The sequence below is a fragment of the Pelobates fuscus genome, chromosome 8 (genome assembly GCF_036172605.1).
Source record: "Pelobates fuscus isolate aPelFus1 chromosome 8, aPelFus1.pri, whole genome shotgun sequence".
NCBI classification, from domain to species: domain Eukaryota; kingdom Metazoa; phylum Chordata; class Amphibia; order Anura; family Pelobatidae; genus Pelobates; species Pelobates fuscus.
In genome coordinates, this window is record NC_086324.1 from 178,549,719 (window position 1) to 178,571,758 (window position 22,040).

Here is a 22,040-nt window from a genome sequence, read left to right on the forward strand (position 1 = left end):
AGTTAAGTGAACTTGCGCTCAGATCCCAGCACAAATAACCGAACGCCGTTCAGTTTCCCCTATCAGGACCACTCCGTTTAACCGATTGCCTGAATGGAGGGAATGAAACTCCCGAAAAGGGTAAACTCCCGAACGGCTCGGAAGTCCAGCGAACAAAGATGGCCGCCGCCTCGTGTTCTGTACACGAATGGCGGCCACCCGCAACAGACCGCAATTAACATAGATACAATGTTGCAAAGTACCTAATTGGAGACACACGACCTGCTATGGGTGGTCTCCCATTCGGTACTTTGCTTATTCCACGAACAGTGCGGTGATTCACTGTTCGCGGATAACCAGGCTTAACATTAGCGGTATGCGTGTGCTGTAACACACGAATGCCGCATACATTGCAAAATACAGAGAACAGTAGCAGAAATATACAGCTTGCTTAAATATACGGTTTTAAGTCTTATAAGTGGCTAGATTTGCCACATATGGGTGGCCGTAACAGCTACCCCTAGTGGATTTTATATATATTACAAGTACAGGGAGCAGTAACAGTGAGTCCTAGTGGATATTATATATATTACAAGTCAGAGTGGCAGTAACAGTGACTCCTAGTGGATTTTATATATATTACAAGTACAGGGAGCAGTAACAGTGACTCCTAGTGGATTTTATATATATTACAAGTATGGGTGGCAATAACAGTAACCCTTAGTGGATTTTATATATATTACAAGTCAGAGTGGCAGTAACAGTGACCCCTTGTGGATATTATATATATTACAAGTACGGGGGGCAGTAACAGTGACTCCTAGTGGATATTATATATATTACAAATATGGGTGGCTGTAACAGTGACCCCTTGTGGATATTATATATATTACAAGTACGGGGGGCAGTAACAGTGACTCCTAGTGGATATTATATATATTACAAATATGGGTGGCTGTAACAGTGACCCCTTGTGGATATTATATATATTACAAGTATGGGGGGCAGTAACAGTGACCCCTTGTGGATATTATATATATTACAAGTATGGGTGGCTGTAACAGTGACCCCTTGTGGATATCATATATATTACAAGTATGGGGGGCAGTAACAGTGACCCCTAGTGGATTTTATATATATTACAAGTAGGGGGGGCAGTAACAGTGACCCCTTGTGGATATTCTATATATATTACAAGTAGGGGGGAAGTAATAGGGACTCCTAGTGGATTTTATATATATTACAAGTATGGGGGAAGTAACAGTGACCCCTAGTGGATTTTATATATATTACAAGTAGGGGGGAAGTAACAGTGACCCCTAGTGGATTTTATATATATTACAAGTAGGGGGGAAGTAACAGTGACCCCTAGTGGATTTTATATATATTACAAGTGGCGGGGGGCAGTAACAGTGACCACTAGTGGATTTTATATATATTACAAGTAGGGGGGCAGTAACAGTGACCCCTAGTGGATTTTATATATATTACAAGTAGGGGGGAAGTAACAGTGACCCCTAGTGGATTTTATATGTATTGCACGTTAGGGGGCAGTAACAGTGACCCCTAGTGGATTTTATATATATTGCACGCTTGGGGGCAGTAACAGTGACCACTAGTGGATTTTATATATATTACAAGTAGGGGGCAGTAACAGTGACCCCTAGTGGATTTTATATATATTACAAGTAGGGGGGAAGTAACAGTGACCCCTAGTGGATTTTATATGTATTGCACGTTAGGGGGCAGTAACAGTGACCCCTAGTGGATTTTATATATATTGCACGCTTGGGGGCAGTAACAGTGACCCCTAGTGGATTTTATATCTATTGCACGTTAGGGGGCAGTAACAGTGACCCCTAGTGGATTTTATATATATTACAAGTAGGGGGGCAGTAACAGTGACCCCTAGTGGATTTTATATATATTGCACGTTAGGGGGCAGTAACAGTGACCCCTAGTGGATTTTATATATATTGCACGTTAGGGGGCAGTAACAGTGACCCCTAGTGGATTTTATATATATTGCACATTAGGGGTCAGTAACAGTGACCCCTAGTGGATTTTATATATATTACAAGTAGGGGGGCAGTAACAGTGACCCCTAGTGGATTTTATATGTATTGCACGTTAGGGGGCAGTAACAGTGACCCCTAGTGGATTTTATATATATTGCACGTTAGGGGGCAGTAACAGTGACTCCTAATGGTCTCTATGTAGATCGCACTTTTGGTTACCTTGCTGAGGAAGATTACTCGGGTAATGTCCGGCTCCATTGCCATAACCTGCAGTAAATAGAGACGTGGAGTTATATAACAGAGAAATTGGAACAAGAGACAGAAAGTGGAAGATAATGTTGCAAAGTACCTAATTGGAGACACACGACCTGCTATGGGTGGTCTCCCATTCGGTACTTTGCTTATTCCACGAACAGTGCGGTGATTCACTGTTCGCGGATAACCAGGCTTAACATTAGCGGTATTCGTGTGCTGTAACACACGAATGCCGCATACATTGCAAAATACAGAGAACAGTAGCAGAAATATACAGCTTGCTTAAATATACGGTTTTAAGTCTTATAAGTGGCTAGATTTGCCACATATGGGTGGCCGTAACAGCTACCCCTAGTGGATTTTATATATATTACAAGTACGGGGAGCAGTAACAGTGAGTCCTAGTGGATATTATATATATTACAAGTCAGAGTGGCAGTAACAGTGACTCCTAGTGGATTTTATATATATTACAAGTACAGGGAGCAGTAACAGTGACCCCTAGTGGATTTTATAAATATTACAAGTACGGGGGCAGTAACAGTGACTCCTAGTGGATATTATATATATTACAAGTACGGGGGCAGTAACAGTGACTCCTAGTGGATATTATATATATTACAAGTACGGGGGCAGTAACAGTGACCCCTAGTGGATTTTATATGTATTGCACGTTAGGTGGCCGTAACAGCTACCCCTAGTGGATTTTATATATATTTCAAGTACAGGGAGCAGTAACAGTGAGTCCTAGTGGATATTATATATATTACAAGTATGGGGGGCAGTAACAGTGACTCCTAGTGGATTTTATATATATTACAAGTATGGGGGGCAGTAACAGTGACTCCTAGTGGATTCTATATATATTACAAGTATGGGGGGCCGTAACAGCTACCCCTAGTGGATTTTATATATATTACAAGTACGGGGAGCAGTAACAGTGAGTCCTAGTGGATATTATATATATTACAAGTCAGAGTGGCAGTAACAGTGACTCCTAGTGGATTTTATATATATTACAAGTACAGGGAGCAGTAACAGTGACTCCTAGTGGATTTTATAAATATTACAAGTACGGGGGCAGTAACAGTGACTCCTAGTGGATATTATATATATTACAAGTACGGGGGCAGTAACAGTGACTCCTAGTGGATATTATATATATTACAAGTACGGGGGCAGTAACAGTGACCCCTAGTGGATTTTATATGTATTGCACGTTAGGTGGCCGTAACAGCTACCCCTAGTGGATTTTATATATATTTCAAGTACAGGGAGCAGTAACAGTGAGTCCTAGTGGATATTATATATATTACAAGTATGGGGGGCAGTAACAGTGACTCCTAGTGGATTTTATATATATTACAAGTATGGGGGGCAGTAACAGTGACCCCTAGTGGATTTTATATATATTACAAGTATGGTTAGCAATAACAGCTACCCCTAGTGGATTTTATATATATTACAAATATGGGTGGCTGTAACAGTGACCCCTTGTGGATATTATATATATTACAAGTAGGGGGGGCAGTAACAGTGACCCCTTGTGGATATTATATATATTACAAGTACGGGGGCAGTAACAGTGACTCCTAGTGGATATTATATATATTACAAATATGGGTGGCTGTAACAGTGACCCCTTGTGGATATTATATATATTACAAGTAGGGGGGGCAGTAACAGTGACCCCTAGTGTATTTTATATATATTACAAGTATGGGGGGCAGTAACAGTGACCCCTTGTGGATATTATATATATTACAAGTATGGGTGGCTGTAACAGTGACCCCTTGTGGATATTATATATATTACAAGTACGGGGGGCAGTAACAGTGACCCCTTGTGGATATTATATATATTACAAGTACGGGGGGCAGTAACAGTGACTCCTAGTGGATATTATATATATTACAAATATGGGTGGCTGTAACAGTGACCCCTTGTGGATATTATATATATTACAAGTAGGGGGGGCAGTAACAGTGACCTCTAGTGTATTTTATATATATTACAAGTATGGGGGGCAGTAACAGTGACCCCTTGTGGATATTATATATATTACAAGTATGGGTGGCTGTAACAGTGACCCCTTGTGGATATTATATATATTACAAGTATGGGGGGCAGTAACAGTGACCCCTTGTGGATATTATATATATTACAAGTACGGGGGGCAGTAACAGTGACTCCTAGTGGATATTATATATATTACAAATATGGGTGGCTGTAACAGTGACCCCTTGTGGATATTATATATATTACAAGTAGGGGGGGCAGTAACAGTGACCCCTTGTGGATATTATATATATTACAAGTACGGGGGCAGTAACAGTGACCCCTTGTGGATATTATATATATTACAAGTATGGGGGGCAGTAACAGTGACCCCTAGTGTATTTTATATATATTACAAGTATGGGGGGCAGTAACAGTGACCCCTAGTGTATTTTATATATATTACAAGTGGCGGGGGGCAGTAACAGTGACCACTAGTGGATTTTATATATATTACGAGTGGCGGGGGGGCAGTAACAGTGACCACTAGTGGATTTTATATATATTACAAGTAGGGGGGAAAGTAACAGTGACCCCTAGTGGATTTTATATATATTACAAGTAGGGGGGGAAGTAACAGTGACCCCTAGTGTATTTTATATATATTACAAGTAGGGGGGAAGTAACAGTGACCCCTGGTGTATTTTAAATATATTACAAGTGGCAGGGGGCAGTAACAGTGACCCCTAGTGGATTTTATATATATTACAAGTAGGGGGGAAGTAACAGTGACCCCTAGTGGATTTTATATATATTACAAGTAGGGGGGAAGTAACAGTGACCCCTAGTGGATTTTATATATATTACAAGTAGGGGGGAAGTAACAGTGACCCCTAGTGGATTTTATATATATTGCACGCTTGGGGGCAGTAACAGTGACCCCTAGTGGATTTTATATATATTACAAGTAGGGGGGAAGTAACAGTGACCCCTGGTGTATTTTATATATATTGCACGTTAAGTGGCAGTAACAGTGACCCCTAGTGGATTTTATATATATTGCACGTTAGGTGGCAGTAACAGTGACCCCTAGTGGATTTTATATATATTGCACGTTAGGGGGCAGTAACAGTGACCCCTAGTGGATTTTATATATATTGCACGTTAGGGGGAAGTAACAGTGACCCCTAGTGGATTTTATATATATTGCACGTTAGGGGGCAGTAACAGTGACCCCAAGTGGATTTTATATATATTGCACGTTAGGGGGCAGTAACAGTGACCCCTAGTGGATTTTATATATATTGCACGTTAGGTGGCAGTAACAGTGACCTCTAGTGGATTTTATATCTATTGCACGTTAGGGGGCAGTAACAGTGACCCCTAGTGGATTTTATATCTATTGCACGTTAGGGGGCAGTAACAGTGACCCCTAGTGGATTTTATATATATTGCACGTTAGGGGGCAGTAACAGTGACCCCTAGTGGATTTTATATATATTGCACGTTAGGGGGCAGTAACATTGACCCCTAGTGGATTTTATATATATTGCACGTTAGGGGGCAGTAACAGTGACCCCTAGTGGATTTTATATATATTGCACGTTAGGGGGCAGTAACAGTGACCACTAGTGGATTTTATATATATTGCACGTTAGGTGGCAGTAACAGTGACCTCTAGTGGATTTTATATCTATTGCACGTTAGGGGGCAGTAACAGTGACCCCTAGTGGATTTTATATATATTGCACGTTAGGGGGAAGTAACAGTGACCCCTAGTGGATTTTATATATATTGCACGTTAGGGGTCAGTAACAGTGACCCCTAGTGGATTTTATATATATTGCACGTTAGGGGGCAGTAACAGTGACCCCTAGTGGATTTTATATATATTGCACGTTAGGTGGCAGTAACATTGACCCCTAGTGGATTTTATATGTATTGCACGTTAGGGGGCAGTAACAGTGACCCCTAGTGGATTTTATATATATTGCACGTTAGGGGGCAGTAACAGTGACTCCTAATGGTCTCTATGTAGATCGCACTTTTGGTTACCTTGCTGAGGAAGATTACTCGGGTAATGTCCGGCTCCATTGCCATAACCTGCAGTAAATAGAGACGTGGAGTTATATAACAGAGAAATTGGAACAAGAGACAGAAAGTGGAAGATAGCACCAATCATTACCTCCTTGGGCAGCAAGATTGGGATAATTTCCAGCCCCGTAACCTGCAGAAATAAGACAATATGTGAGGAGTGTGGTATGGCCAGTGGGTGAGAGAGCGTTACCTTGAGAGTAGAGTGCTGAAATAAAACACTGGGTAAGATGAGAGTGTAATGGGGGAATAAATGGGGACAGGGCGAGATTCATACTGTGAGCTCAGAGTGTGAAAGTCTAATGTGTGCAGACCCACCGCAAGACCACACCCACTGCAAGACAATGCCCACTGCAAAACCACACCCACTACATGGATGGACCTGGAACCAGACCCCCTGCATGGATGGACCTGGAACCAAACCCCCTGCATGGATGGACCTGGAACCAAACCCCTTGCATGGATGGACCTGGAACCAAACCCGCTGCATGGATGGACCTGGAACCAAACCCGCTGCATGGATGGACCTGGAACCAAATCTGCTGCATGGATGGACTGGAACCAGACCCGCTGCATGGATGGACCTGGAACCAAACCCGCTGCATGGATGGACCTGGAACCAAACCTGCTGCATGGATGGACCTGGAACCAGACACCCTGCATGGATGGACCTGGAACCAGACCCCCTGCATGGATGGACCTGGAACCAAACCCCTTGCATGGATGGACCTGGAACCAAACCTGCTGCATGGATGGACCTGGAACCAAACCCGCTGCATGGATGGACCTGGAACCAAATCTGCTGCATGGGTGGACTGGAACCAGACCCGCTGCATGGATGGACCTGGAACCAAACCTGCTGCATGGATGGACCTGGAACTAGACCCACTGCATGGATGGACCTGGAACCAAACCTGCTGCATGGATGGACCTGGAACCAAACCTGCTGCATAGATGGACCTGGAACCAAACCTGCTGCATGGATGGACCTGGAACCAAACCTGCTGCATGGATGGACCTGGAACCAAACCTGCTGCATGGATGGACCTGGAACCAAACCTGCTGCATAGATGGACCTGGAACCAAACCCCCTGCATGGATGGACCTGGAACCAAACCCGCTGCATGGATGGACCTGGAACCAAATCTGCTGCATGGATGGACTGGAACCAGACCCGCTGCATGGATGGACCTGGAACCAAACCTGCTGCATGGATGGACCTGGAACCAAACCTGCTGCATAGATGGTGTAACGGAGCTCCGTGTACTCCGACCGAGTACCCTCCGTTGATGGATGCTCCTAGCGCTCTCAGAGGACTCCAAGCACTGCAGACGACACCACAACCACCGCAGGCTCCACAACCGCCGTAGCTTAACTGGAGCCGCGCCGTCTTCCTTCCACCCTGGATCGGCTTCTGTCCTCCAGGACCGTGTGGGGAAGACCTCTCCTCCAGGAGAGCGTAACAGGAACAAACTCTTAAAAGAGCTAAGTGATTAAGAGCTCAGGGGAATATGCAGCGCATAGCAATCCCCAGTGTGATATAGCAGTTCCCTCCAATAACGAGACACGGCTACGTATTGAGGGTCAGAAGAGGTCTCAGGACTGGAACACCCAGCCTGCTTTTTATTAGGATCAGGTACATACAGGACACTCCCAGGGGGAGGATGAAATTGACCAATCACATGCATGGTAACACCCCCACGTCTCCTCCCCTCAGATAAGCACATAACCCAATTAAAACATACATTATTTTACCCAGTTTCTGGATGTACCCCAAAAACAGGGGGTACAGCTTTAAATCTGGTATCCCCAAATAGCCCTTGTTCAGGGGAACAGTCTGTCCAAAAATCAGCCCATTCGGATGGATGGTTCGGGAGATACAGGGCTCCAAAGTTTTGACCGACCGCACAGACCAACTAGCCGAAAATAGTTCCATGAGTTTTGGCCTTGCGGTCGGTCTCCGTTCGCACGGTAAAATAGACGAAATTCCTGCCATCCATTCGCATCTTTGTGGTCGCTAGAATCCCCATACTAAGTTAAGTATAACTACCGAACGGCCGGTCGTTCGGTAGTTTCCGTGCGAAGTTCTGGATGTCTGGAGGTCTTAGCGGTATTCGCCTGTTTGCGCTGCCGATTTCAGTTCCATGCGTTCACAGGCAAACACCGCTGTTCGCACGCAAGATGGCCGCGAACACGTGGAAAAGTCCCGAAATGGCGGCCACCTATTCAGAGCACAAAGAATTCGCATGAAATCATGCGAACGGCTGTATTCTTCAGTAATGTGATTCTTATGCAATATATTCGCCTAAATCTCCTGGCTGTTAGGTTATATTAGTAGTCCAAACCTACAGCATAGATAAAGGGAAAAAGACAGTCTAATACAAGTCCATATGCCTGAATACAGGGTTTACAGTGCAATATAGTCCAGGACCATAGTCGCAGGGGAGGAGGCAGGCAAGCAGGCCTCTCCAGGACAAAGTGGCGAAGGGCACTTCGTCACACATCTCCCCTTTGGGGGGAAGACTAACCAGGCACCTGACCTTCTGTCGGTCAGTGCTTCCGTTAGTCGATCCACCAACCCACAATAAACAGATGTCCGAGTGGCCCCCCCACAACATCAAAGTACAGGAACAGCCCACCCACAACACACAGTCACTGCACCTGGGTATTTGGCTGTGGTAATGAGGCCACATGCCGAGGGTACTTGAAGGGCAGAGGCCAACTGCACTCTGCCCAGATGCCAGCTCTTCTGCCGGGGTAGCCTGCAGGACATCAGGCTCTGGACCAGGGACAAAGGTAGGGCAGAGGCCGACTGCACTCTGCCCAGCTGCCAGCTCTTCTGCTGGGGTAGCCTGCAGGACATCAGGCTCTGGACCAGGGAAAAAGGTAGGGCAGAGGCCGACTGCACTCTGCCCAGCTGCCAGCTCTTCTACTGGGGTAGCCTGCAGGTCATCAGGCTCTGGACCAGGGACAAAGGTAGGGCAGAGGCCGACTGCGCTCTGTCCAGCTGCCAGCTCTTCTGCTGGGGTACTGAGACCATAATCCGGCTCAGTAGTTAAGGGAACCTGGACGTCAGGAGGGGTTAGCATCGCCTCCGTTAACCCTGGTGCCACGCTAGGAGTTAGCTGGGGAGGGGAATTTGTACTTACCCCCTCCTCTGGGTGTCCCGGTGAGGGTAGTTGGGGATCTGGAAAGGCTGTCCAGCATCCCTGTAGGTCAGGCACAGAGACCACGGTCCCATCTGCGCCGTCTGGAGGATTGGTGTCTCCCCTTGTTGGGGAAAGCTGCCGCTGGGGAGAGGGGGGGCTGTGCCCCTTTCCTGGAAACACAGGCTGCCGCTGGAGAGGGAGACCGCCTGTCTCCACTCCCTTACCATGGTCCTGTTGCTGTAGAGAGGGACCAACTGTCTCTGCTCTCTGTAGGACACACGGCTGCTGGGGGGGAAGGACGGCACCTTCGGCCCCCTGGGGTACACACTGCCGCTGGAGAGGGAGACCGCCTGTCTCCACTCCCTTACCATGGTCCTGTTGCTGTAGAGAGGGACCAACTGTCTCTGCTCTCTGTAGGACACACTGCTGCTGGGGGGGAAGGACGGCACCTTCGGCCCCCTGTAACTCACGCTGTTGTTGGGGCGCAGGGACGGAATACTTTGCCCTTACTGCCCGATATTCTGCTTCCATCTGCAGATACTCCGCCAGTTCTCTCCTCACTATTGGTACAATTTCCTCTGTTAGGAGGGGCCCGTAGATAGCCAACCGCCGCTTCAGCATAGCGTCAAACTGTACGTGACTATACCAATAGTCCAGTTTTGCTTGGTGTTCCCAGGATGCTGTTCCTCGCACTAGGGAAGCCATCCTGTTGTAGCTAGGGGCGCTGCCCAATGGCTAGCGTTGCCCTCAATTGTAACTCCAAACGTTACCCGTGTCTCTGAGCTGCTTCTCCTCGCACTAGGACGCCATCCCACCGCTGCCACCACTGTAACGGAGCTCCGTGTACTCCGACCGAGTACCCTCCGTTGATGGATGCTCCTAGCGCTCTCAGAGGACTCCAAGCACTGCAGACGACACCACAACCACCGCAGGCTCCACAACCGCCGTAGCTTAACTGGAGCCGCGCCGTCTTCCTTCCACCCTGGATCGGCTTCTGTCCTCCAGGACCGTGTGGGGAAGACCTCTCCTCCAGGAGAGCGTAACAGGAACAAACTCTTAAAAGAGCTAAGTGATTAAGAGCTCAGGGGAATATGCAGCGCATAGCAATCCCCAGTGTGATATAGCAGTTCCCTCCAATAACGAGACACGGCTACGTATTGAGGGTCAGAAGAGGTCTCAGGACTGGAACACCCAGCCTGCTTTTTATTAGGATCAGGTACATACAGGACACTCCCAGGGGGAGGATGAAATTGACCAATCACATGCATGGTAACACCCCCACGTCTCCTCCCCTCAGATAAGCACATAACCCAATTAAAACATACATTATTTTACCCAGTTTCTGGATGTACCCCAAAAACAGGGGGTACAGCTTTAAATCTGGTATCCCCAAATAGCCCTTGTTCAGGGGAACAGTCTGTCCAAAAATCAGCCCATTCGGATGGATGGTTCGGGAGATACAGGGCTCCAAAGTTTTGACCGACCGCACAGACCAACTAGCCGAAAATAGTTCCATGAGTTTTGGCCTTGCGGTCGGTCTCCGTTCGCACGGTAAAATAGACGAAATTCCTGCCATCCATTCGCATCTTTGTGGTCGCTAGAATCCCCATACTAAGTTAAGTATAACTACCGAACGGCCGGTCGTTCGGTAGTTTCCGTGCGAAGTTCTGGATGTCTGGAGGTCTTAGCGGTATTCGCCTGTTTGCGCTGCCGATTTCAGTTCCATGCGTTCACAGGCAAACACCGCTGTTCGCACGCAAGATGGCCGCGAACACGTGGAAAAGTCCCGAAATGGCGGCCACCTATTCAGAGCACAAAGAATTCGCATGAAATCATGCGAACGGCTGTATTCTTCAGTAATGTGATTCTTATGCAATATATTCGCCTAAATCTCCTGGCTGTTAGGTTATATTAGTAGTCCAAACCTACAGCATAGATAAAGGGAAAAAGACAGTCTAATACAAGTCCATATGCCTGAATACAGGGTTTACAGTGCAATATAGTCCAGGACCATAGTCGCAGGGGAGGAGGCAGGCAAGCAGGCCTCTCCAGGACAAAGTGGCGAAGGGCACTTCGTCACAGATGGACCTGGAACCAAACCTGCTGCATAGATGGACCTGTAACCAAACCCACTGCATGGATGGACCTGGAACTAGACCCACTGCATGGATGGACCTGGAACCAAACCTGCTGCATGGATGGACCTGGAACCAAATCTGCTGCATGGATGGACTGGAACCAGACCTGCTGCATAGATGGACCTGGAACCAAACCTGCTGCATAGATGGACCTGGAACCAAACCTGCTGCATAGATGGACCTGGAACCAAACCTGCTGCATAGATGGACCTGGAACCAAACCCACTGCATGGATGGACCTGGAACTAGACCCACTGCATGGATGGACCTGGAACCAAACCTGCTGCATGGATGGACCTGGAACCAAATCTGCTGCATGGATGAACTGGAACCAGACCTGCTGCATGGATGGACCTGGAACCAAACCCGCTGCATGGATGGACCTGGAACCAAACCCGCTGCATGGATGGACCTGGAACCAAATCTGCTGCATGGATGGACCTGGAACCAAACCTGCTGCATGGATGGACCTGGAGCCAGACCCGCTGCATGGATGAAGGATCCTTGAAGGTTATTACCTAGTTGTGCTCCAGCATTGGGGTAACTTCCAGCTCCTGGACCATAACCTACCGAGAGAAAAAGAAACCTTTGTATATTTATTCATTTTTATTTATAAAATATTTTACCAAGAAAGATACATTGAGATTTCTTTCGTTTTCAAGTATGTCCTGGGTAAATCAATATAACAAATAACATGGAGACATAGAAAATGCAGAAAAGAGTGAGATACCTGCTTTCGGGGACTTTCCTGCAAATCCTACAATAGACAAAGATCGGAGAAAGACCATGTGAGCAATGAGAAGAGACTGGGCATTGACATATCTATAATATACACAAACATGACAAAAACGTACAAAAAGAAAATACTTTATTGATAGTTAACTCATGGGTACATGCTTATAATGAATGAAAAGATCATTTCTGTAATACTGCTCGGGTGATTGGATTCGTTAGTTAAAGGTGAACGGGAATGAGTTGTACAGGCGTTTCTACAGATTTAGTCACCTGGTTTCCGTTTGGCAGGTTGTTGAAATCTCCCCAGACCTGTGGCTGATTAGAGAACAAACAATCAGATAACCAACCTACGTGAGCAAAAACTATCTAACAAGGGTTATAAACACCCACCTGGGTCATAGAATGGCTGGACAGGAGCAAAACCTACAAATAAACAGAGACAGAACCAAACTGAGATTACATCTCGAGACAAAGACAGACAGAGAGAGAGACAGTCAGAGGGAGAGACAGACAGAGAGAGAGAGAGAGAAAGAGAACATAACTGAGATTAGATATTGAGACACAGACAAACCTGAGACTTAGACAAACAGAGAGAGAGAACAAAACTGAGATTAGATATTGAGACACAGACAGATAGAGACAGACAGATAGAGAGAGAGACAGACAGAGAGAATGAAGCTGAGAAGGAATTAAGGCCACTCAGAGTGAATGGAGGGAGGGAGAAAAAGGCACACACACACACACACACACCAGATCACTGCTGTAATGTATAAAGTGTCTGTTTGTACTTATTGTTCTGGATGACAGACATTAAGGTGATTTGACATTATTCCACCATTAAAGGGACACTGTAGTCACCAGAACAACTGCAGCTTATTGTACTGTATACAGCTTATTGTACCATATACAGCTTATTGTATAGTATACAGCTTATTGTACCATATACAGCTTATTGTATAGTATACAGCTTATTGTACCATATACAGCTTATTGTATAGTATACAGCTTATTGTATAGTATACAGCTTATTGTACCATATACAGCTTATTGTATAGTATACAGCTTATTGTACCATATACAGCTTATTGTATAGTATACAGCTTATTGTACCATATACAGCTTATTGTATAGTATACAGCATATTGTATAGTATACAGCTTATTGTACCATATACAGCTTATTGTATAGTATACAGCTTATTGTACCATATACCGCTTATTGTACTGTATACAGCTTATTGTACCATATACAGCTTATTGTATAGTATACAGCTTATTGTACCATATACAGCTTATTGTACAGTATACAGCTTATTGTATAGTATACAGCTTATTGTACTGTATACAGCTTATTGTACCATATACAGATTATTGTATGGTATACAGCTTATTGTACCTGTAACGGACCGTTTCACTTACAAGAGGATAAAACCCAGTTTAGGCGATAATCCCCTTTACAGATGCACAGGCAGCTACTGCAAACACCATTCTCCCGACTGGAACCACACGAACACTGAATCCGAGAAACCTTTAAATTCTCCCAAGCATATGAATGCTTTAGACCATTGAATAGGAACCATACGAATAGGCTTGTACTAGCAGTCAACTGGAACAGCATGCAATAAATCCTTCCCCCCAATAATGAGACGACACATCACTTTGAGGGTAAAACAGGAACTCTGGACTGGCTCATCCAGCCTGGCTTTTATTTCCAACTCACACATACAGGCCACACCCAGGGGGAGGCATAAAAGAACCAATGACGTAGATGTTACCTCCCACACATCCCCTCCCCTTAGTGTGACACATAATCCCATTATGCATACAGTGTAAAATATACTTTTACACAACTTTCATAACTTTAAAAGCATACATCACATTCACATAAAAATACATATCCACAATCAATCCATTCAGGGGAACAACATATTAAAAAATGGCATGAATCCGACCAGGGGTTCAAAAGTTACTAAAAGTATCTTTTGTTCCTTTCTGGCTGGCAGAAAAACATCCCCACAATGCACCCTGGTTTCCTCCCTTCTGCCCTGGAGTTAATTGGGGAAGTAATCCAATTATCCAGGACTAAAGGCAGACTCCATTAACCACATGGTTGCAAAACGACATAAAACACTTTAAAATACATAAAGTCACATTTACACATAACACACAGACATTTCACCTATCCCCAGATAGCTGGGATCTGCACGCACAAAACTACCGAATAGCGCGCAGATCCTACTCACACAGTACAATTGCCATGGAGCTAAAGTCTTTCCCATAGTCTTTCATTATATGAATAGGCTCCATGGTATGGCTATCTGGGGTATCACATTCCCATAAAGTCTGGTCCATAGTCCAAAGGCAAGAGGCGGGCAATCAGCCCCCTCCAAGGACACGTGGCGAGGTCGGTTTCGCCACACTTCTCCCCTTTACCCCCCAGACTAACAGGGTACTTGACCTCCTGCCGGTCAGTGCCCTTGTTAGTCCAGCAGCCCACCCACAAGACAGAAACAGCAGTACAGCCCACCCACAAGAAACCATTACTACACCTGGGTAAGGGAGAATCTTGTCCATGTCCAGGTGCCTTACCACGGCTGTGTGGGGGACTGGTAGGCTGCCTTGGTGGGTTGCTGAGGGTGCAGAGACCAGCGGTACTCTGTCCTGGTGCCAGCACTACCCCGGGAGTAGCCTGGTTGGAGCCTGGTTGCTGGAGACTGACTGTCTCCCCTTTAGATGCACATCTCGGCTGTCGGAGGGAGAGACTGACTGTCTCCCCTTTGGATACATCACTCTGAGGCTGGGGAACAGGACCGACCGTCCCTACCCCTGGTGCTGTAAGTGCAGAGACTACGGTCCCATCTGCACAGTTGTGGGGCTTAACATCTCCCCTTGGTGGGTTAGGCTGCCGTGGGAGAGAGGGTGTAACAAGCTCCTCTCTCTGGACGGTGAACTGCCGCTGGGGAGGAAGGATTGCACCTTCAGCTCCCTGGGATACACACTGCCGCTGGGGAGGAAGGATTGCACCTTCAGCTCCCTGGGATACACACTGCCGCTGGGGAGGAAGGACTGCACCTTCTGCTCCCTGGGGGACACACTGCCGCTGGGGAGGGAGGACGCTGCTCTCCTCTCCCTTCACTTCACACTGCCTTCCTGGCACATCACTTTGCTGCTGGGGATCTGGGCCTGCTGCCCACCATCCCGTTGGGCCCGGTGGAGAGACCTCGGTCCCATCTCCACCTGCCTGTTGTGGTTCCTCACAGGACCAATCTTGTTGGTTCCTCTGCGTCATTAGCAGCATGAGGTACGCCTGTAAATCGTCGTAGACCCGGGATGCCATCTGCTCCGCTCGGGCTGGTGAGAATAGAGCCATCCTGCTCCTATATTCCCTGATAAACTCGGATTCCTCCTCCTCCCTTGGAGGTGCTGCAGCAGCTGCGACTCTGTCTCCTTCCATTTTCCTGATTTCCTTTGTAGATAGGGTCGCTGTACGGATACTAGCGTTGCCCTCAATTTGTAATCCAGAAATGGTGTTGTCTGTAGCTGTCCCTCTGGTTGTAGGAATGATCCCACCGCTGCCACCAATTGTAACGGACCGTTTCACTTACAAGAGGATAAAACCCAGTTTAGGCGATAATCCCCTTTACAGATGCACAGGCAGCTACTGCAAACACCATTCTCCCGACTGGAGACACACGAACACCGAATCCGAGAAACCTTTAAATTCTCCCAAGCATGTGAATGCTGTAGACCATTGAATAGGAACCATACGAATAGGCTTACACTCCTAGCAGTCAACTGGAACAGCATGCAATAAATCCTCCCCCAATAATGAGACGACACTTCACTTTGAGGGTAAAACAGGAACTCTGGACTGGCTCATCCAGCCTGGCTTTTATTTCCAACTCACACATACAGGCCACACCCAGGGGGAGGCATAAAAGAACCAATGACATAGATGTTACCTCCCACACATCCCCTCCCCTTAGTGTGACACATAATCCCATTATGCATACAGTGTAAAATATACTTTTACACAACTTTCATAACTTTAAAAGCATACATCACATTCACATAAAAATACATATCCACAATCAATCCATTCAGGGGAACAACATATTAAAAAATGGCATGAATCCGACCAGGGGTTCAAAAGTTACTAAAGGTATCTTTTGTTCCTTTCTGGCTGGCAGAAAAACATCCCCACAATGCACCCTGGTTTCCTCCCTTCTGCCCTGGAGTTAATTGGAGAAGTAATCCAATTACCCACGACTAAAGGCAGACTCCATTAACCACATGGTTGCAAAACGACATAAAACACTTTAAAATACATAAAGTCACATTTACACATAACACACAGACATTTCACCTATCCCCAGATAGCTGGGATCTGCACGCACAAAACTACCGAATAGCGCGCAGATCCTACTCACACAGTACAATTGCCATGGAGCTAAAGTCTTTCCCATAGTCTTTCATTATATGAATAGGCTCCATGGTATGGCTATCTGGGGTATCACATTCCCATAAAGTCTGGTCCATAGTCCAAAGGCAAGAGGCGGGCAATCAGCCCCCTCCAAGGACACGTGGCGAGGTCGGTTTCGCCACAGTACCATATACAGCTTATTGTATAGTATACAGCTTATTGTACTGTATACAGCTTATTGTATAGTATACAGCTTATTGTACTGTATACAGCTTAATGTATTTGTTCTGGTGAGTAGAATCAGTCCCTTCAGGCTTTTCGCAGTAAACACAGTTTTTTTTCAGAGAAAATGCAGTGTTTACATTACAGCCTAGTGATACCTCCACTGGCCACTCCTCAGATGGCTGCTAGTGGTGCTTCCTGGGGCAGTGCTGCACAGTGTGACTGACATTCAGTGTCTCCACCCTCTGCATGCAGACACTGAACTTTCCTCATAGAGATTCATTGATTCAATTCATCTCTATGAGGAGATGCTGATTGGCCAGGGCTGTGTTTGAATGATGCTGGCTCTGCCCCTAATCTGCTTCCTTGTCAGTCTCATCCAATCCTATGGGGAAGCATTGTGATTGAATCAGGCTACCACTTCTGATGATGTCAGATCAGGGGCAGAGGCAGCAGCTGAAGTATATAGTGTACCTTTAAATAAATTGTAATTTGCCACAGGAAGCTGGAAACAGCTAAATGAAAAATATATATTTACCAGGTTTCACGGGTTTAAAGCCATTCTGAAGGCCTGTAAAAGAGACAAAGTAAGTGAATGATACGGAAAATACTCTCATCTAAACACAATACGGCATAGAAACTCACCAAATGGGCCCTGCTGATAACCCTGAGGAGCATACTGAGGGTATTTTCCTGTGCAGAAAAATATTTCATGAACTTATTAACAGTATAGACAGTACAATCAGACACTGAATACAATACAGACAGTACAATCAGACACTAAATACAATACAGACAGTACAATCAGACACTGAATACAATACAGACAGTACAATCAGACACTGAATACAATACAGACAGTACAATCAGACACTGAATACAATACAGACAGTACAATCAGACACTGAATACAATACAGACAGTACAATCAGACACTGAATACAATACAGACAGTACAATCAGACACTGAATACAATACAGACAGTACAATCAGACACTAAATACAATACAGACAGTACAATCAGACACTGAATACAATACAGACAGTACAATCAGACACTGAATACAATACAGACAGTACAATCAGACACTGAATACAATACAGACAGTACAATCAGACACTGAATACAATACAGACAGTACAATCAGACACTAAATACAATACAGACAGTACAATCAGACACTAAATACAATACAGACAGTACAATCAGACACTGAATACAATACAGACAGTACAATCAGACACTAAATACAATACAGACAGTACAATCAGACACTGAATACAATACAGACAGTACAATCAGACACTGAATACAATACAGACAGTACAATCAGACACTGAATACAATACAGACAGTACAATCAGACACTGAATACAATACAGACAGTACAATCAGACACTGAATACAATACAGACAGTACAATCAGACACTGAATACAATACAGACAGTACAATCAGACACTAAATACAATACAGACAGTACAATCAGACACTAAATACAATACAGACAGTACAATCAGACACTGAATACAATACAGACAGTACAATCAGACACTAAATACAATACAGACAGTACAATCAGACACTAAATACAATACAGACAGTACAATCAGACACTGAATACAATACAGACAGTACAATCAGACACTGAATACAATACAGACAGTACAATCAGACACTAAATACAATACAGACAGTACAATCAGACACTGAATACAATACAGACAGTACAATCAGACACTGAATACAATACAGACAGTACAATCAGACACTGAATACAATACAGACAGTACAATCAGACACTGAATACAATACAGACAGTACAATCAGACACTGAATACAATACAGACAGTACAATCAGACACTGAATACAATACAGACAGTACAATCAGACACTAAATACAATACAGACAGTACAATCAGACACTAAATACAATACAGACAGTACAATCAGACACTGAATACAATACAGACAGTACAATCAGACACTAAATACAATACAGACAGTACAATCAGACACTGAATACAATACAGACAGTACAATCAGACACTGAATACAATACAGACAGTACAATCAGACACTGAATACAATACAGACAGTACAATCAGACACTGAATACAATACAGACAGTACAATCAGACACTGAATACAATACAGACAGTACAATCAGACACTGAATACAATACAGACAGTACAATCAGACACTAAATACAATACAGACAGTACAATCAGACACTAAATACAATACAGACAGTACAATCAGACACTGAATACAATACAGACAGTACAATCAGACACTAAATACAATACAGACAGTACAATCAGACACTAAATACAATACAGACAGTACAATCAGACACTGAATACAATACAGACAGTACAATCAGACACTGAATACAATACAGACAGTACAATCAGACACTAAATACAATACAGACAGTACAATCAGACACTGAATACAATACAGACAGTACAATCAGACACTGAATACAATACAGACAGTACAATCAGACACTGAATACAATACAGACAGTACAATCAGACACTGAATACAATACAGACAGTACAATCAGACACTAAATACAATACAGACAGTACAATCAGACACTGAATACAATACAGACAGTACAATCAGACACTGAATACAATACAGACAGTACAATCAGACACTGAATACAATACAGACAGTACAATCAGACACTGAATACAATACAGACAGTACAATCACACACTGAATACAATACAGACAGTACAATCAGACACTGAATACAATACAGACAGTACAATCAGACACTGAATACAATACAGACAGTACAATCACACACTGAATACAATACAGACAGTACAATCAGACACTGAATACAATACAGACAGTACAATCACACACTGAATACAATACAGACAGTACAATCAGACACTGAATACAATACAGACAGTACAATCGGACACTGAATACAATACAGACAGTACAATCACACACTGAATACAATACAGACAGTACAATCGGACACTGAATACAATACAGACAGTACAATCACACACTGAATACAATACAGACAGTACAATCAGACACTGAATACAATACAGACAGTACAATCAGACACTGAATACAATACAGACAGTACAATCAGACACTGAATACAATACAGACAGTACAATCAGACACTGAATACAATACAGACAGTACAATCAGACACTGAATACAATACAGACAGTACAATCAGACACTGAATACAATACAGACAGTACAATCAGACACTGAATACAATACAGACAGTACAATCAGACACTGAATACAATACAGATAGTACAATCAGACACTGCATACAATACAGACAGTACAATCAGACACTGAATACAATACAGACAGTACAATCGGACACTGAATACAATACAGACAGTACAATCAGACACTGAATACAATACAGACAGTACAATCGGACACTGAATACAATACAGACAGTACAATCAGACACTGAATACAATACAGACAGTACAATCACACACTGAATACAATACAGACAGTACAATCACACACTGAATACAATACAGACAGTACAATCAGACACTGAATACAATACAGACAGTACAATCAGACACTGAATACAATACAGACAGTACAATCAGACACTGAATACAATACAGACAGTACAATCAGACACTGAATACAATACAGACTGTAACGGACCGTTTCAGCATACAAGGGGAAAAATGCGTTTAGGCGATAATCCCCTTTCCAGATGCACAGGCAGCTACTGCAAACACCATTCTCCCGACTGGAACCACACGAACTCTGGAATAAGCTGAACAGGAAAAGCATCCGCTTACACTCCTGGCAGTCAGCATATAATCCAATTCCCCCAAAGACCGAGACGACACATCGCTTTGAGGGTTAAGCAAGAACTCAAGACTGGGACACCCAGTCTGGCTTTTATTACCAACAAGTACATACAGGACACTCCCAGGGGGAGGATGAAATTAACCAATCACATGGATGTACCTCCCACACATTTCCTCCCCTTAGATTAACACTTAACACAATTATACTGTACACCTTTTTCCCCAATTCCTGGATGTACCCCAAATACATATGCTACACCTCCAAAACAGGTATCCCCTGATAGCCCTTATTCAGGGGGACAACATATGCAAGAATCAGCCCATTCGGATAAATGGTTCAGGAGTTATGGAACTTTAAAGTATTGACCGACCGCATGGGTAAAGTATCCGAAATCAGTTCCATGCATTTTGGCCCTGCGGTCGGTCACAAACAAGGGAATGAAAACAGGCGAATTGCCTGTGTTATAGAGCCTGGAGAGGGTTAGAATGAATTCCCTTGTTTGTGGGGTTCTTTCTACCGAACGGCGGGTCATTCGGTAGTTTCCATACGAATTTCTGGAAGTATGGAGGTCTCAGCGGTGTTTGCCTAGTCAAGTGTCCGATTTTAGTTCCAGACACTCGACGGCAAAACACCGCTGTTCGGTAGTTTAAGATGGCCGCCGCCACGTGTTTGTTTCCCGAATGGCGGCCACCCAGAGGACAAAGAATACATTACATGATTGCCAATTACCCGTTTGCAACATTGTTGCAAACGGTAATTGGAGGCACACTTAGTCCTGGGTGGTCTGGTTGTTCGGTAGTTTCCTCAATACAATGAATGGAGTGATTCTACCGAACAATCAGATGAATGCTGTACACCTATATAACCCAGGTTAACTGCATACAAAAATACATACATGACATGAAAGTATTAAAGGCAGGATTACTGTACTACGCTCCACAGTCTTAAAGGGACAGTAGTCCCAAAATGTCCATTGCTGATTTTAAAGGGCCAGTAGCAGCAATACAAATTAGTACATGCCCAAATATAGTCTTTAAAGTGCAATATGTCCAGGGGCCATAGTCAGCGGGCAGGAGGCTAGCAGCCAGGCCTCTCCAGTTCACAGTGGCGAAGCTGGTTTCGCCACATTTCTCCCCTTTGTCAATTAGACTAACAGGGTACCTGACTTTCTGCCGGTCAGTGCCCTG

The 22,040-nt window shown here is 44.5% G+C and overlaps 1 protein-coding gene across 5 annotated transcripts in view; it reads right to left on the minus strand.

The window, feature by feature from the left end:
- Positions 1-22,040, minus strand: part of GREP1 (glycine rich extracellular protein 1) — a 135,732-nt gene that overhangs the window by 76,086 nt on the left and 37,606 nt on the right. For 4 of the 5 annotated variants that reach the window (XM_063430919.1, XM_063430918.1, XM_063430915.1 and 1 more), the window contains exons 4-11: positions 17,656-17,703; positions 17,549-17,581; positions 12,757-12,789; positions 12,637-12,681; positions 12,362-12,388; positions 12,150-12,197; positions 6,436-6,477; positions 6,306-6,353 (exon numbers count right to left, since the gene is read on the minus strand). In XM_063430919.1, the coding sequence (XP_063286989.1) occupies positions 6,306-6,353; positions 6,436-6,477; positions 12,150-12,197; positions 12,362-12,388; positions 12,637-12,681; positions 12,757-12,789; positions 17,549-17,581; positions 17,656-17,703 (324 nt within the window). Of the gene's footprint in view, positions 1-2,216; positions 2,265-6,305; positions 6,354-6,435; positions 6,478-12,149; positions 12,198-12,361; positions 12,389-12,636; positions 12,682-12,756; positions 12,790-17,548; positions 17,582-17,655; positions 17,704-22,040 lie in introns of all 5 variants that reach the window. The other variant, XM_063430916.1, reaches the window with a different exon arrangement.